At 52.2% G+C, this 17925-nt stretch overlaps 1 protein-coding gene across 3 annotated transcripts in view; it reads right to left on the bottom strand.

The window, feature by feature from the left end:
• Nucleotides 1-2767: 2767 nt before the first annotated feature.
• The window catches only part of PKNOX1 (PBX/knotted 1 homeobox 1), a 32819-nt gene continuing 17661 nt past the window's right edge, over nt 2768-17925 (bottom strand). For 2 of the 3 annotated variants that reach the window (XM_024758209.1, XM_024758208.1), the window contains exons 8-11: nt 14328-14456; nt 10584-10660; nt 8253-8425; nt 2768-5925 (exon numbers count right to left, since the gene is read on the bottom strand). In XM_024758209.1, the coding sequence (XP_024613977.1) occupies nt 5714-5925; nt 8253-8425; nt 10584-10660; nt 14328-14456 (591 nt within the window). In that variant the 3' untranslated portion in view covers nt 2768-5713. The remainder of the gene's footprint in view (nt 5926-8252; nt 8426-10583; nt 10661-14327; nt 14457-17925) is intronic. The other variant, XM_024758210.1, reaches the window with a different exon arrangement.

Below are 17925 nucleotides of genomic sequence, written 5' to 3'. Positions count from 1 at the left end.
CCCGCCCCCCCCCACCCCGGCCGTGGGCAGGCAGAAAGCTGGAGGCCGGGCAGGAACACAGACGGAGACCCTCTGGCAGGAGGAGTCTGAAGGCCACGAAAGCAGCGACAAAACTAAACCCCAAACCCAGCACGAGGGCCCAACAGATGGACTCAGCCCCGCACCGCAAGCCTGCCGCTGGCTGTGCCCACTTCCGCGCGAGGCCTCTCAGCTTTGGTCTCTGCTCTTCTACAAAAAGTGTCCGGCATTCGGCCACGTAGCATGAGACACGCGGCAAAGAGAAGACAACCCCTCGTCCTCAGAACCAGCCCCGAGAGTGTCCACGTGCCGCCCGTCCCTGTCCGAGCCCGGACCGCAGGGCCGCTCCACTCGGCAGGGACCCCTCCAGGGCACTTCCCTGACTCCTGCCGCCACGGACAGCACGGCCGCGGGCACCTCTGCAGGTCCTCACGTGACCCTGCAGAGGAATTCTGGCAGAGCCTGTAGGACCAGAGCCCAGCTCCATCTCCTTGGGGGCTGCCAGGGCTCCACGACAGCCATCCCGGTGAAGCCCCCACACTCGGTGCCACCTTCCACACTTTTGCTGGGCAAGGGGCAGTCTCATCGTGGTCTTGATCTAGTCTCTGATGGTGGTGAGGCCCAGAACGTCTTCATGTGCTTGTTGGCTGCACGGGTTTTCCCTTCGGTGAACTGACTTACGATCTCTGCCCTTTTCTCTTGATTTCCAAGAATCCTCCCTTTACCCTCAATACGAACTCCTTGTCAGCTTTAGATGTTAACAGAGAAAGCGAGGGAGCAGCGTCTCTCCCCGAGTGTCGCCTGTCGGCGGTCCAGGCTGTCGCCCTTTTGATTTGGCCGCGTCCACCAGGGCTCGTCCTCTGACTCATGCATTCGGCCTCGTAGGTCCTCCTCCTCGCCCTGTGGTAATGACGGTGAGCTCCTCCATTAGCTTCCGCTGGCTTCGTGGCCACCAGCCCTGGGAGCCCGGCCGCCTGGTCCGGCCCGGGCCCCGCGTCCCTGAGGCTGGGTGCCTGGGGCCCCGTCCCACGTCCCCACACTCCGCTCCTCCTGGAAACACCCCTTCCTTGGCTTCTCTGGCTTGATGCCGGGGAGCATTTCCTGCAGCTCCAGGGCTGTCCTCCTGCAACAGAACTCTCTGGCTGCAAAACTCAGGTCTACACTCAGAGCATAAACTACAAAGGGCTTCACCACTTACTTGGATTGACTGCAGTGTTAATATCAAAAAAAAAAAAAAACTGAGTTAACATAAAGCAAAATATTTTTTAAATATACCTGATTTTTTTCTCCCAACCATTTTCTAAAAATGTGTAAGCAACTAGAGCCATCAACATCACTAAAATGTTCCTTTTCAAAGACACTGGGATAAAAGAATTCCTGATTTATCCCTGTATATTAAAGCCATTATTGGCTTTTATAGGGTGCGCTCTTGGGTTCGTTTAAACAGTGATATAAAAAAATGGAAACATCTGTGCGGGAGACGCCTTCTCAATACTATTTGTATGTAAAATACTTAACCAATTATTTCATTAAGCAACGCTAACTAGTCCTTCATAGACTAACAGGGAAGAGCTGGAAGAGATCTTGCTGAGCTGGGATGGCCCTGGACCCTCCTCTGCAGAGGCCGGGCCTGGGGGGGGGTCAGTGTGACGAGTAGCGCAGGCTCCCAGCCTTGGGCGGAGGTGCCCGCCCCCTAGGCCAGCATTCATTAAGTGATTAAGCTATAGCTCTACTGTTTTGCAAATTTTAGTTTTAAAATGGTACGGAGACCTTAGGTCTTAGTGAAAATAAGAGGATCTGTTTGTAAAAGGGCAAAACTAACTTGTGCTAAGAATTGCTAAACATAATACATACGTTATTCAGGACATCTCATAATGCAGCAAGATGCAAAAACACTGGGTATTTGGTCCAAATTCAGTTCTTATTTTCACGACTTGCTAGCTCATTACTTACTCACTCACCTCTCTCTAGGTAGAATTTTATTCATCAAGTATTACTTTGAGCTAGACCAAATCTTATAAACCAATTTCTTCCTTTTATAAACCAACTTCTTCCCATTTACAAATGAAGCCCTTGAAGCCCAGAGGGGCCCAGGGCTGAGCCAAGGTCTCACCTGGTGAAATTTCACGCCTACCCTCTCACCTCTGACCTCAAAAGAGCTGGAGAGAGAAGAGGGTGACTCCCTTTCTCTGTCAAATGGATCCGAACAATGTCTTGGAGCAACACATTTCATAGCTGTCACACCTCATTCCAGCCAAGTTCACGATTTCAGATGCACTTTACAAAATCACTTAAGTCTGCTGACTTTAGCTTGTAAGTATAAACGGTTTGGGAGTTAAAACTCTCTGACAGTTGTTTCAGTGGACAACCCCCTTCCGTATGTCCGGGAACTGCTCTGGCGGGTAATGTGACAACATGAACTATCGAAGGCAATACCTTACTAATGAATCATTTTCTCATTACTATCAAAATAATTAGATTTGTGGTGAGCTACAATAAAAAAACAAGTAAAAACTTTCCAGTTTTTCTCCTGGAAAACCAATGACGACCTGAAGAAACTTAGAAAAGATTCTTGAAAATGTAAATGGGCCTGAATGTGCCAGGGCGGTGCAATCCTAATTTTAAGAATGTGCGGGGGTCACAACGGACCCCAAGTGCCACCAGCAAACATGTCAACATCTGAATGTTGCTCTTAAAATGGAAAAGCAGCTGCGGTGACACGAACTTTAGAAAATAAAACGTCCATGAAGCATGTTTCTGTTTTTAATTTTTTTGCTTTGATAAATCAGTTGCTTCACAAAAATCCCTTTCAAAGACAACAATCCAAGAAAACAATTGTTACAGTATTCACATTTAAAGATTGTCAGTTCACAGACCAAACAACTGAAACGGGAGGATGGCGGAGTTATTCCTGTCCCTAACTGCCAGAGGTGGGCCGTTCTCACCTTCCGGGGATGTCTGAGCTTGTCTAAAAGAAAAAGTGCTCCAACACTTTCTCGCCCAGGTAAGAGTCGGGTCACGGGCAGTTTATGCAGAGATGACTCCCGGGACCCTCGGGGCTGAGGTTCCAGCATCAGGGCTCTGTGGTCTGTGAGCCAGCTGGGGCCGGGGCCCATCTCACTTTGCATGCTGGATAAATGCTTACACTGTCTTATTTCTGGAATCAAAACACGGGAAGCTCCGTTAGTGCAGCAGCTGGAGCGTGGCCAGGGCACGGACCAGCCGTCCGCTACCGGCTCACGAGCTGAGCAGCAGGTAACACACCGCGCTTAACCTGGGTCTCAAACCACCGTCAAAAGCATCCTTCACAGGGAAAGAATTTACCAAAAGCAAAGTCAAGGTCGAACTTGTTCATTTAAAATGAAAGCTCAACGGGGTCGTGCTCTCACCGATGCTCTCAAAAATCCGAGGGCTGGAAAACGGGTATTTATTAGGCACCAAGTGACCACCAATACGCCGGGCAGCGGTTAACAGTCTGCCTGTCGGGTTAAAATCCCCTTGGTTACTCAGGGGAAGGGCTTAAAGGAACCTCAGGCTGTGTCCAGAGCGCCCTCTCTCGAGTGGGCTTCATCCTTGTCCTCTGACTGTGGCGAGCAGCACGCAGACTTCGGCTGGAGGGAGTGTGGCCGAGACCCCGGGCACCGACGGCTGGACCCCCACGCGGCCCCGCGTGAGCGCTGCCGTGGCCTGTGCAGCACGCATCCCGGGACAGGATTTCTGCTGCGGGGAAACGCGGACCTGGAGCGACCACCTGCCCCTGTCACTGATCTGAGCCCAAGGGCAGAGGGATGGGGCGGTGGGAGGGAGGGGCTGGCCGGCTTCCACGGGGCCTCGTCTTAAATTCTAACTTCGTTGGACTTCAAATGATCTTTTAAACTGGTGTAGACTTGACTTAAAACATTTGAAATTGTTTACAGATGAGGGACGCAATAGCTGCTTTAAAATGTTATTTTCTCCCCCAAAAGAGTCGAGAATCAAGTTTTTCTTTTAAATCTCCTGAAATATTTTAAAAGAAATTCCTGTGTTTCTTGCTTCCTTCTGAGTTACCTAGGAAGTGCTCTCCTATGAGTAACTGTAATTATTAATAATTTCGGGGGGAAAGTCAGTTCCAGAAAACAACCCGCACCAGCTCAGAACACCCCCACGCAGCCTTGGTCCACAACCAGTTACTGTCACTGCTTCTCAGGAACTGACGACCTTCCCCGACCACCGTAAGACCGTCCTTGAGAAGTGCGCTGAGCTTGACGGTAACACAAAGATTTCCTCCGTGAAACCAGGGCCTCTGTTTCCTCTCTGAGGAAAAGCCCCACTCGAAAGCAAACCAACGGAAACAAATCAAAACCCAAGGAAACAAACCCAGTCTGCTCTTGCGGTTCGTCTGGTCACCAGGAACCGAAGTCCCAACACTACTCCAGATCTGATGTGATCAAGTCAGAGGGAAGGACCACGTGCAGGAGAGAACACCGACCCCAGGACCAGCGTGAGACGCGGCGGCAGGAGGGCCACCGTCACCCCATCCTCCAGGCCCCGCTCGTTCCCGTCCCGCAGGGGATGTTTGTTAATCGTGTAACAAAGCCGAGGGCTTGCTCTTTACCCCGGCTCCGAGCCAGCGGGATAGAGGACACTTCATATTAGTTTATCATAAACATTCTACACGTTAACATATGGCTGACTAAAAAATTCTAAAACAACACCCAGCTAACATGGTACAGTAACCATTTAACTGTGGTCAAATTTAAATTAGACTGAAATATGTCAGTAAGAGCTTTTAACTGACCACTGGCTACCATTTCTTAACTTACCTAAGCTCTACTTAGCAAGTACCTTTAGGTGCATGTTTAAGGTAAGTGTAGGATGCAATCCGAGCATTTACGGATAGACTAAAATTTGAAGATATCAAAACTTCATTACACGGGTGTTTCTTTCATAGGAGTAAATGTAGATCGCTACCCTGGGACAGCAGAGAGCCATGGAAGGCTAGCTAACTCTGGGCAGGTTCGTCAAATTTGGTCAATTCAGAACATTCCAGATTGAGACAGTGGGCTTGTACTGTTTCTCCTCTAGAAGTTTTATCCTCGATATAGTCATAATCCAATTCATAACGAATTTATAAAAATAGCTTTTTATCCAATAATTCCAGCAAGGTAAAAATAGGAGTTTCTTTTCACATACAGCAAATGACACAGGCTCACGGAACACGAGCGAACGGAACCACATTTGACTCGCCATACATTCGCCACCGGGTCGCACGCGGTTTATTGCTGTGTGCTGTCATCCGCCTCGCCGTGGCAGTTTTCAGGGCCAGAAGCTTCTTCCTAATCCACGGGCTCCGTAAATAAACCAGCCCACTGAGACCTGCTTTCACCACAGAGCTAAATTAAAACTGCATGATTTTCTAATAAATGGCAGCACTATTCCTTAATCTAGTCGGGGGTCCAGGGGGCGGGGGAGGGGGTCTGTCATTCATCATACTTTTAGCGTTAAACCTTGAAAGAATTTCCTTAAAAACGCACACACACACGCACACACACGCACACACACACCTTGAAAGAAGTCGCTGCACCAGCAAAGACGCCCTGGAAGCTTACTAGGAAATACAAAAGTGCACTCTTCTATGCCTACATATAAAACATATTAGAAATAAAACTGTGTAAAATGCTTGCTGTGCCAACTATAAAACGCGGGGCGGGCGGCCCTACTGCAGGGAGTCGCTGTTCTCCAGCACCAGCCCGCCCAGGTGGCCGGGCGCCAGCGCCGCCCCGCCGTCCCCCGTGCTGTCCACCGAGTCGTCCTCGCTCTGCTCGGCCATCATCACCTGCTGTACCGCCAGCGTGGCCCCGTCCGACGACAGGGACTGCAGGCTGTCCACGTTCATGCCCACGGGCGCGGTGATGGTCACGACGGCTCCTGCGGCACAAGGCGGCTGTCACCACACCATCGGCGCTCGGATGCCAACTGTTACCCCTCGACCTGTGGGGCCGGGCTGCCCGACCTCCCGCGAAGCCCCCTGCACGTTCCTGGGACCATCCGCAGGGAGTTAAGGACCCGTGTCTCTAGGATGGGCCCCAGACCCTGCGCGGCTAAGCTCTCAGTCTACAGAGGGTCCGAGGGTCAGGACGGTAAAGGGCACAGATGCCCGGGGCGCAGAGCGAGCGCCACACAGAGGACAAGAGACCCGGGATACGTGGGAGAGGCCTCGAGACAACAAAGCGGGGAGACAGGGTGGGAGGACTGGGTCAGAGGAAGGCAGGCCGGTCTGAGACGGAGACGGAGAACCTGCGACACGCGTTCCTGCTCCCCCAGCCAACAGCGGAGGGGGGAGAGCACCAAGGGCCCGCGAGCGGGACGCCGATGAGACACGCTGGGCCGAGGACGGTGCTGCGCTAGGGAACCCCACATGGTGGGTCACACGTGCCCGTCCATAAAAATCTGCACAGCACCAGCGGGTGAAGAAAGCAAGAAGATGTCATCTGTGGTTTACATAATTCATGTAGCGTTACGTTTAGGAAACTTTTAAAAATGATTCATTCATGCATTCATTCTTGTCTGTGCACAGACCACGGCATCAGACATGCACTGGGAGCCTCCATGGGAAACTGGTACTAAGGGTTGTCTCTGGAGAAGATAAGAAGCCAGGGTGGAGGAAAGATTACTTCTCACTGGATGTCCTTGCCTGAAGTTCTTCCCCAGTAGATAGGTATTGCCTTTTCCAGGAGCGGGGCAAGGGAGGGGGAGAGAGAGGAAAAAAACCTTTCTAACTAATCCTTGAATTAAAAAGGAAAACAAAAACGGAAAATACAAATGATTTAAGGATGAAGGTAAAACCACTGCCTATCAAAACCCAAATAAAGAAGCCAAAGCTTTACAGGCACATCCCGTGAGGGGCCCATTCCGAGCCCACAGCCAGCCCGGCTCTGGGACACCCTGAGCATTGGCAGAGGACAGACGAGCGCATGTGCGCAGGAAACAACCGAGGCCAGGAAGAGAATCAGCCCCAAAGATCACAGAGCACAGTGTCCAGAGCTGGCAGAGCTGGACTGGACACACCCTGAAGCACAGGCCCTGGGCCGGGCACTGACAGGTCTTGCCTCTGTCGAGGGGGAAAAGCAGGCCAGGACCCAGCACTGCCGGGACCACCAGGCAAGAACCAATTGCAAAAGCAAAGCCCAAGAGGATCAGAGAGTGCCGAGTAACCCGACTGCTAGAACATAGCTCAGGAAGACCCGGAGCGATAGGGAAACACCCATCCCCCCGATAAGGTCACACCCACAATGTCTGGCCTCTAGTCAAAGATTACCAGGCACGCAAACAGGCAGGAAAACAACCCATAATGAGAATTCAGTCAACAGAAACGAGCCCAGAGCTGACAGATGTTACAAGTAGCAGAGGAGGTCATCAAAACAGTTACTGGCCACTGTGTGCTGTTTGTTCAAAACTTCAGTAGACCGCGAAAGATACAAAGGCTCCCATGGAGCTTCTAGACAACGTCCAACAGGAGAAACACAGGGATGGGGTCAGCGGAAGATTAAACGTCACGGAACACAAGACCGGGGAAGCTTAAGAATAGAAGCAGAGAAACTACCCAGGATGAAACAGAGAAGAAGAATCCAAAATCCCGGAGAAAGCAGCAGTAACTGTGTGAGTTGTAACGCCCTATCATAGGGACAAGGGGAGGGGAGCTCAGAAAATATATTTGAAGAAATAATGGCCCCAAACTTTCCCAACTGAATAACAGTAAAGTGCTGAGTGGAAAACGTAAGAGGAGAACGAGAAGGTAAGAATGCGATAATAACACAACTTATTACATTTAAAAATACACACACGCAACCATCTGAAGTGTGAGGAACTCACGCACACAGAAGATGCTCGTCAACTAAACACAGAAAGAGCGGCCCATAATGAGGGGACGCAGGTCAAAGGGAAGAAGAAAAGCTGGATGAGGGCCGCAGGGACATAAAGGGTGAAGCGCCAGGCGGTGAGCGCACGACACGTCCACTCCCTGCACCGAAGCAGGAGGGACAGAAAGAGGCGGGAGGGACCTCGGGGGACCGGCCTTGGACCCGGCTCTCCCGGGCACACCTGCACCCCTAACAAGCGCCCGGACCAGTGCTCTCTCAGGGTCAGATGCAGAAAGACCACTGCCTGCCCTTGGTTCACAGCCTCACACACCCCCAGCCCCCAGGACAGCGGCCGCCCACTGGCTGCGAGGGCACAGGCCCGGGCCCGGTCCCCACCTTCGGACACAGTCAGCTCGCTGGCGGCTGGCTGTGCAGCTCCTGAGGCGATGGAATCGGGCCAAAACCTCTGGACGGGTCTGTTCTGAGCAGTTTTCTTCTTTGTTTTTGGAGTTTCTGAGCAACTGGAATCCAACATCGGCTGCAGGATTCGTCTTCTTGCATTGATGAACCTGCGTGCAGGAAACAGGTCAAAACGGCCTTTCCGAGGCCGCCCAAGGCAGTAACAGGCCCGCCTGACAAACCACACGAGCAGAAACATGTATTCCCTGTTAGGAGAAGCACTCCGAGTGACGACACGCATATTATCTAAATGTCCAGAGAACAGGGCTGCTTTTCAAGAGATTCATCTGAATAAAGACCAACTCTTCCACGGTGCCTTTCTTCCACTTTAACCGATGTTTCCCTGTTGGTGAAACTGCTATTCATAATGACACTGATGATACTGTCAAAGTTGTGGATGTGGCATGATTTTCTCTGAGGAAGAGAAAGGTCAAAGCAGCAAAACTACATGCCCTGCAGTCTCGTGACGCCCGAGGCCTTGCAGGCTGTGCGTCTCTTATCTGAGGACCCCACCCGGCCGAGCCCTGAGTGTGGACAGATGTCCGGCTCTGAGGTTGCCTAACTTCAAAGTCCTAAGATTCAAAAACATCTACAATTGCACTAGGACATATTCTAATAATACAAGTGACTGGGCTGGCGCCTCAGAGCTTCGTTCAGCGTCGATCTCCGGTCCCTGCAGCTGAGCGCGAGCTGGACTCCCCGGAAGCTCACCGCCGACCCCAGCGCCACCTGGGAAGGGACACCCGCTGCTACCTTTCAATCTGTCTCTTTATCCATCTTTGTCAAAGCTGCTACGAGGCAGAGGCATAAGCTAACGATGAGTGTTGTCCAATCTCGCTCCAAGATATAATTTTTGCAAATATAAAAGGAAAGAAAGTCACAAGAGGTAAAAATAGCTTCAAATATTAACTAAAAGACTTTAGAAAGTTTAGAATTTATAAAAGTCATGTTTTAAACTGTGATGAATTTCAAAATTAAAAGCTGAGGTCAAACCTTCTAGATAAGACAATTCTCTTAAGACAGCAGAGGAACAACTTAGGGAAGGGCAGGGAGCCCACGAATGAGGGACAAATAGCGAGGGAAGGCTGATGGGCGACAAACACATCAGAACAGCCAGAGACGCACCTCTGTGTCTCTCATCCCTCAATCCATCCATCACTAAACCACACACGGTCTCTACGTGGGACCGCGTGAAAATAACGGAGAGCACGCTAAGACATTACAAAACTCACAGCTACACGGTACTCGAAACCTTTGAACTCTTGTTAACACTCTATCTAAAAGATCTAACAGGAGCTAATTCAAAGAGTATGGTCTATTATGGCTACCTAAGTAAAAAATACTGGGCCAAACGCCAGATACTAGAAATACTCGATGCAACGCCAAAGCATACCTCCTGCATACACAACTGCCCAAAATGGAAGATTTTATCATTTATATTGGAACTCACCTGACCTTCAAGTTTAAATTTTAACAGTTAAAATGAAAAGATAACAATGTTTACAAGTGGTAGAATCTGTATTTCCTTTTCTTTTACACGAGCCAGTTTCATTAACCTGAAATCAATTCCTCCATCTGAATAAGAAGTAGATAAAAATGAGGCAAATGCCTGCCAGGCAGAATGCAAGTGCACACCTAGACCTCAACGCCGCTTAGTGGTGTGAACGCCTCTTACTTACGTAAGGGAAAAACCACCACGGTCAGGGTCCGAGCGTCCACACTGCCATGTGACACAAGAAGCGGAACAGGGTGTTTCATAAAGAAACGCTTCCCTCTCAGGACCCTGAGGCCTGCTGTGGGGCAGGACCACCGCGCGGCCGGCCGGCCGTGGGACTCCCTCCCCCAGTCACTGCTGAACAAGTGACACGGGTTTCAAAAGGTGTGAGGGGTGCGGAGGGGCCCCCAGGGGGGAGGGGAACTCACCTCGGCCGTCCACCGCCCAGAGGAGCTCGTCCACAGAAACATGGTGTTTCTGAGTGGAGGCTGGGGTGAGGGGCGCTGGCTAATGCCCTGGAGAAACCCATCTCTAATCGAGGGGGGGGATGTCGGCAAAAGGCCCTTAGTGGGGTACCGAGCATTGAAAATTTAAGGTGAAAGTGTGTGTGATTTATGCTTACCTGGCTGCCACTGATTCCAGCCTCCGATAACACAGGAACGCTAGTTAAAAGAACTCATGTGCTTCAACCAAAATTTACTACCTATTGGCGTCAGGACCGCCAGGTGCTCTGTGTGCGGACAGCACCGCTTCAGAAGGCAGGCACAGCTTACCAGTTGTTAACCTGGAGTAGTGTCAAATTTGTCTGAGCAGCAATCTGTTTTTTCTCATCTTCTGTCGGGTAGGGATGCTGAAAATAAAAAGAAGGGTCACCGTGAGCTCCAGCTTTTAAGAAGGAACTCAAGACCATCCTGGTGAAACAGAAGCACACAAACAGTCGTCAGTAAAAACCGGCATCGAGGGTGCTGGCAGCTAAAACCAACTTCAGCCTCATCATGTTTTCCAGAAATGCCTGAGACAAATGAAGCCCTCCTCCCAGTGGCCCAAGAGCACAGGTGTGGCAGCAGCCAGTGAAAGCCCAGGCAGCGGTGTGACGCAGACAGGAGTCCGCACGCTCAAAGGCCACGGCGAAGGGAAGGGCGCGGGGCGCGCAGAGGGGCTCCTGGGCTGCACCAGCTGCTGCTCTAAGCACCCGACACAACCTATGGCTTTTGTATCAACGTTACAGGTGTAACTCAAGGACCATAAACCGCATCCATTTAAAGCAGATAAATGGCTGAGTTTCGACCCACAGCAAGACAGAGCGCGCAGGTCACCCCTGTACACCCTACGGAGAGTCACTGATTCCTCACGGTCACAGAGCTGCCGCCACCTTGATGCTACGACGAGGAAACTGAGCAGGGCAGTGCACACCCTCCCCGCATCCTGGGCCGGCTGAACAAGAGGAGGCAGGAAGCAGATGGGGCTGCTCCAGGCCGTCACATTCAGGCGACACGTTTCCGTCACGGGAAGCGCCGGCATGAGCTGACACTGGGATGCACGGGTGTCACCTACGGCGTCGCCAGACTCGCGTGTGCGGCTGGCAGAGAACTGAACTGAGGGCTGGGGACGGGGTGTCTGCTATTTACTCTTCATTTCACGTATGACTGAAATATTTCACTCAGAAAAAGCCAGAAGTATAATAAATACAGACACACCTAGGAAATACTGCAGGTTCAGTTCCAGACCACCTCAGTAAAGCGAATATTGCGATAAAGCGAGTCACGAATTTTTGTGTTTCCAAAAATGTTATATAAAAGTTATGTTTAGGCTCTACTGTAGTCCATGAAGTGTGCAGTAACATTACATCTAACAGAACAATGTACATACCTTATTTTAAAAAACTTTATTGCTAAAAAATGCTAACCGTATCTGAGCCTTCTTGCAAAAGTCACGTCACAGATGACTGAGCACAGATCATCATATCAAATATAATAATAATGGAGAAGTTTGAAATATTGAGAGAATTCCCAAAATGTGACACAGAGATACGAAGTAAGCAAACGCTGTTGGAAACAATGGCACCGATAGATGTGATCCACGCAGGGTTGCCGCAAACCTTCAGTTTGTGAAAAACGAACATCTGAGAAGCGCAACAAAGCGCAGTATGCTTGTACCGAAATTCACAGACGCACCAGAGGAAACCAATTTCTATCTGCAGTAATAAACAACTTCTCCAAGGTCGGTTACCATCTGCCTGTAGAAACCAGTACGACATTCACTCTAAAACTTGCACGCGCTGAAGGCGCTTATTTTGCACCGAGCAGGACCCCAGGGAGTGAGTGGCACCGACAAAGTAAGGAGGTGGGGGTCTCTTTTGCTTTTTAAGCGAACACTCCGTGCGTCCGGAAGGGCACTATGCCTTCTGGGATATATAACCGCATTTATCTCAACAGCAGTGGTCCCACTCCTCACACTAACCCACAGTGACTCACTTTCATTCTACAGGTGAGCATCTGGCCCCAAGGGAGAGTTTATGGAAACAGAAATATCGTTCTTGTCCTTTAAAAAGCTCGTAAAATAGGGGCATCCCTGGTGGCGCAGTGGTGGAGAGTCCGCCTGCCGATGCGGGGGACACGGGTTCGTGCCCCGGTCCGGGAAGATCCCACATGCCGCGGAGCGGCTGGGCCCGTGAGCCATGGCCGCTGAGCCTGCGCGTCCGGAGCCTGTGCTCCGCAACGGGAGAGGCCACAACAGTGAGAGGCCTGCGTACTGAAAAAAAAAAAAAAGCTCGTAAAATAAAAAGGGGGCAGGAAGCAAGTACACAAACCAGAAAACAAAACAAAACAAAACAAAAAACCCACCAAAAGAGTAATGAGTGCTGCCTAGAGTGTCAGGAAAACTACAAGCAGAGGACAGTATTTCAGAGAAATGAGGTCAAGAAGAAGACACAGGAAATGCTTCACAGGAAAAAAAAAAAAGGCATTTTAATTGAACCTCTGAGCAGGGTCTATTTTAGAAATGATTAAAACATTAAAGGAAACTTAACAGGAAAATACCCAATTCCATCACTTACTTGTGTTGTAGTCCCATCACTACATTACAGACACATTTATCGGTTGTAATACTCACAATGTATTTTGAAACACGTACGTTCTACTTTTTCACTTACGTCCACGTACCTACAGCTTCCTAGTGCTTCTGGCCCTCGCTTATCGCGTTAACTCGCTGTGCAACCTCTCTAACGCACACACCAACCCATTTCCCATCGTGGCAGCAAACAGCACTGCCACATTGATCCTAAACGTCTCCACTGCGCGTGCCCCTCGCTAGGACCAGCTTCTAGGCGGGGTCGCACTGCCGATGACCACCGCGTTCTCCCGCGGCACGTGAGCCGCCCCCTCCGGGCCGGGGCACAGCCCGCAGAGCCCAGCTCCGGGCAGAGGAAGGGGTCTCAGCAGCGACCAGGGCCAAACCCCAGGGGGACTGGAGGCAACAGCCGGGTGAGGACGGAGGCGGGCGCCCAGGCACGGACGCGGCCGCAGCCTGGGCGGGGGGCGCCCCCAGGGGCAAAGGGGCGCCGCGGAGACCCGAGGGCACCACGGCGCACGAGGTGGAGGCGGGGAGGCCGGGGCAGTGAGGACGCGGCCGCAGCGGGTGACGGCAGCGATGACGCCCAGGCGCAGGTCCGGGCCGACCAGCTCAGCCCTCAGGAGCGGCCGGGCCGGGGCTGCGGATGGACAGGTCCGCGGAAAGGGGTTTCTCCCTCCCGGCCCTCCAGACCCTCTGGACCTCCGCATCCGCCCGCACGCCGCCTGGGCCCCTCCCTCTGCCCGCACAGGCCGTAACCCAGTGGTGCGCCCACCCTCCCACCTCCATCCTACCGCGCCCCCCGGGGCAAGCCCGGTCCTTCCCAACGGAGCAGCAGCGAGAAGGCTGTCACTCCTGGAAGCTACTCGCGGTCACACCCTCCCCCGAGGTCGGGGGCGTGGGGACTGGGGCTCAGGCAGGGAACCAGCCAGCCTTCCCCAGAAATCGGTGGACAAGCGTGCACCCTGAGACAGGACGGCTTCAGGGGGACGTGCCGAGGTCCAGGTGAGGAAAGGGGGCGCGCAGCCTAAGGCACACCAAGCTCCCCTTCACGGTCACGGCCACGTGCCGCCCCTCCGTCCACAAGCTCGACTCCTCATCTCCCTCCCAAATCCAACGTATCAAACATCGCTACTTTCCAAGGTTTTGCCCCAGAGCACCTCTTCTCTGCCCACTTCTCTAATCAACCTCACCTCCCTGCAGGCACCCTCCACGGGTAGTTTCTCTCACGGGCGCGTACCGTTAACATCAGCTGAACTTACTCCCTGTCACCAGTTTTTGGGTAACCCTCCCTTCTGTCCTGTGCTCGACCCATCATGGACAGTCAACAGAACACCGATTCTTAAACCCAGGCCTACCAGCCCACATAAGTCCATTTTTTCGAGAAAATAAGCCAGAAAGAAAGCATCACGGAGGTCTGGCTAATTGCAGAGCACGTGTGTCCTCACCCCGATGTGCTGGAAGAGCCAGGACCTCATCACATTGGTGGCGTGCTTCGGCAGGACCCCCCTCTTGTTCTTAGATGAACCGTCATCTTGATGCAAGATGCTGAGATCCTGGTTTAACTGTAACTGAAGCTTTTAAACAATTGAAAAATAACGTTAGAAAGCATAGAAAATGATGACATATCCAAGTCGCTTATGAGTGCAGGTGTAGAGAATAACCAAGGATCTTACAGCTAAATGTCTTATTTACAGGAAAGGCATAAACACTGGGATCCTGTAGGGCTGATTTTCCGAGGATGTGGCCCCTCGCGTTGTAACCCTCTACACTCGCGTCTCAGCCGCGCAGGGGCCCCGTCTGGCGATGCAGGTGGGACGGGCACCGAGAAGCCCCGAGTGTCCCTCCCTGCACGCAGCCGAGCCCCGCCCTCACACACACTTGTCCTCAGCTTGTCTCCTCTGGCGACAGATGAGACAACAGCCCATTTCCTGGCCTGGAGCAGGATTCAAGCAACCGACAAGGATGGACAGGGAAGCTGGAAGGGCCACCAACTAGAGGAGCCCGTCCAGGAGAGAAAGAAACACACAAAGTGCGGACAGAGTGACCACAGAGCAGAGGGGCCAAGGCGATGACCTCTGCCCAGACGGCTCCACGGCCACTCAAGACACTGCCCCCCTCACCCTGAGAAGAGCCTGAGATACAGCCTGTTCATTCCATCTCGGAAGGAGAGGACACGTGTGTAACTCCCCTTAGATGAGCGGCCGTCCGCTCACACAAACACGAGGAAAGAGCATCACGCCCCACACGTCCAGCCAGGGGCTGCAGAGATGGTGCCAGCGTCGTTCATCCCCCAGACCAGGGAGAAAACCAACACCCCCCGCGCTGGGGCCTCCACACAGACACATCAGGGCCTCTCCACTGTGATCCATGCTTTACCTCAGAACTTCTGTGTGACCACCTAGAGGGGTGGGACAGGGAGGGTGGGAGGGAGGCTCAAGCGGAGGAGATATGGGGGTGCACGTGTGCATACGGCTGATTTGCTCCGTTCTACAACAGAGACTGACACGGCATTGTGAAGCAACTGCGTTCCAATAAAGATGTGCTAAAAAATAAAAGTCAGTAAGTAAGCATCAACTTCTGTAGGTCGGTTTCAGTATAATAGAGTCATAAACATAATTTACAGGATTTGGAAGTTCATTTTGGAGAGGTATCTATTATTTGTTCTTCCTCTAGATTTACATCATTTTGGATAATTCTTTAAAAGACTGAACACCAACATCTAAACAGACAGAATTTATGACTTAAAGGGGACATTACAACCACTAACTATACCTAAAATTTCTTAAAACCTAAGATTATCACTAAGGGCATAACCGTTTTCTGGAATGCATGTGTTTGTTCATTAAAGGACTGAACAGTATTTTTTTTTAAAGATTGATTAATTTTTGGCTGCGTCGGGTCTTAGTTGAGGCATGAGGGATCTTTCGTCGCAGCGCTCAGGCTTCTCTCTAGTTGTGGCGTGCGGGTTTTCTCTCTCTGGTTGGGGCGCGCAGGGTCCAGGGCGCGTGGGCTCTGTAGTTGGCGGCACACAGCCTCTCTCGTTGAAGCACGCGAGCTCAGTGATTGTGGCACGCAGGCTTAGTTGCCCCGCGGCATGTGGGATCTTAGTTCCCCGACCAGGGACCGAACCCGCGTCCCCTGCACTGGAAGGCGGATTCTCTACCACTGGACCGCCGGGGAAGCCCCGAGGACTGAACAGTACTAAGCAAACGCCTGTATGCTCACGCTTGTGTGCAACAGGAAAAAGAATGAAAAATGGGCTTTTAAAACTAGACCCACTAGGGCCAAAAGGGAACCTGTCCGCGTTTGCCGCAATTTAATACATGACCTTCTTCATGCAATGTGACATGTTTTCCAGTTTTAGTGTTCTTCATGCAATGTGACATGTTTTCCAGTTTTAGTGTTGCTTTTTTTGTGCAGGGTTAAAACAAATGTGGACCGTGAACAGGGAAAGTGACAGCTGGCCACGTGACTCGACCTCACAGATGCCACCAAGGGGGCCTGGGGAGGCCAACGAAGCCGAGGGCCTGCGGGGGGACCGGCCAACCGGCCCACCGCCCTCCAGCAAGGCCGAGCCTGCACGTGGCAGGGGGATTTAAAAGCCTAGGAAACTGGGTGAAAACCCATTTAAGAAGCAGTGGGGCCCCCATACCACTCCCCATCATTCTCTGCGGGTGACTGATCTGCCCCCAGCCCTGCAGAGACTCGGGGTCTCTTTCCCAAAGAAACAGACCAGAGGCTGAAGACCGAGCATAGGTCGAGGGTGGGAGGAGGGGCGAGGCCAGAACGAGGGTGAAGAAGATCTGCACACAAGGTGGGAGACCCCGCCCACTCCTGCCCCTGCAACTATGCTTCCGCCCCAAGCCAGAGATCAGAGTCCTGCTCTGGGGAAATGAAGGAAGAAAAGGCTGAGGGAGCGCAGAATTTGGAGGCCAGGCCACAGAGGAGCCGGCCCGCCAAAGCGCAGCACCTGACGAGCACCAAAGAGCATTCCAGTGCCTCGTGTTTACATTTAGAAGGACAGCCAACTGCCCCCGAACACTTGAACGCCTCCATCACAAAAAGCCAACAGCAAAGCAAATGAATGGTATGACGTGCGGGAAACAGGGCAAGTGCAGAAAGCAAAGCACACGCCAACCATCCGTCAACCAAGGGTAGGAGCACAGTGGGTAAAGAGGAGCCTCAGAAATTACAACCACACTGAAATGTAAAACCTAACAGATGCATTGGAAGATAAACCATCCGTCAACCAAGGGTAGGAGCACAGTGGGCAAAGAGGAGTCTCAGAAATTACAACCACACTGAAATGTAAAACCTAACAGATGCGTTGGAAGGTAAAAGGCAAGTTCTCGAAAGTAGATAGAAAGTAGACAATGGGAATACAAATGTAAAAATACAGAAAAATCAAGAGACTCGGTTCAGAAGGTCTAGCGTCCGATCAGTAAGGGCTCTGGAAGGAGAGAATGTGCCGGGTGGGGGCGGGGGCAGGGCTGTCACAGAGAGTTCAGGAAAATGTCCCAGCCTCAAGGACACGAGGTCCCCGGCAGTGCCCAGCGCAGCCGACAAACAAGACCCGCGCCAAAAACTCGGGAAAGAGACGCGTCTGACAGAGGAGAAAACACCAAAGACGGGAAAGCGGAGCTCACACTGACCTTCTCGAAGGCAGCGCGGCTGCTGGAACACACTGACGGCGCCCGGGGAGCCCCTTCCCGACCTGGAATCGTACATGCAAACCAACTGCGTGTCAAGGATGAGACCAGGTCACTTCTAGGTTTGCTAAGTCCCAACACGAGGCACCTCCCACACACGTTTTCTCCGCAAGTTCTCGAAGGGGCAGTGAAGCCTAGAAAGTAGAAGACGTGGGCTCGCGGAGAAGGGGCTCCTCAGGGTGTGGCGCCGGATGCCCGACGCGCGACGCCCGGCCGAGGTGGAGACCAGGAGGCCGAGAGCCTCGAGGCCACGCGGCCCCGACCAGCTACCTGACAGGGACACCAAAAGCATGCTAGGCATCCGTGAGGATTCAGCCGCCGACGCCATGGAAAC

This window comes from Neophocaena asiaeorientalis, unplaced genomic scaffold (assembly GCF_003031525.2).
Source record: "Neophocaena asiaeorientalis asiaeorientalis breed wild unplaced genomic scaffold, Neophocaena_asiaeorientalis_V1.1 scaffold45, whole genome shotgun sequence".
NCBI lineage: Eukaryota > Metazoa > Chordata > Mammalia > Artiodactyla > Phocoenidae > Neophocaena > Neophocaena asiaeorientalis.
This window is presented reverse-complemented; position numbering and strand designations above follow the sequence as displayed.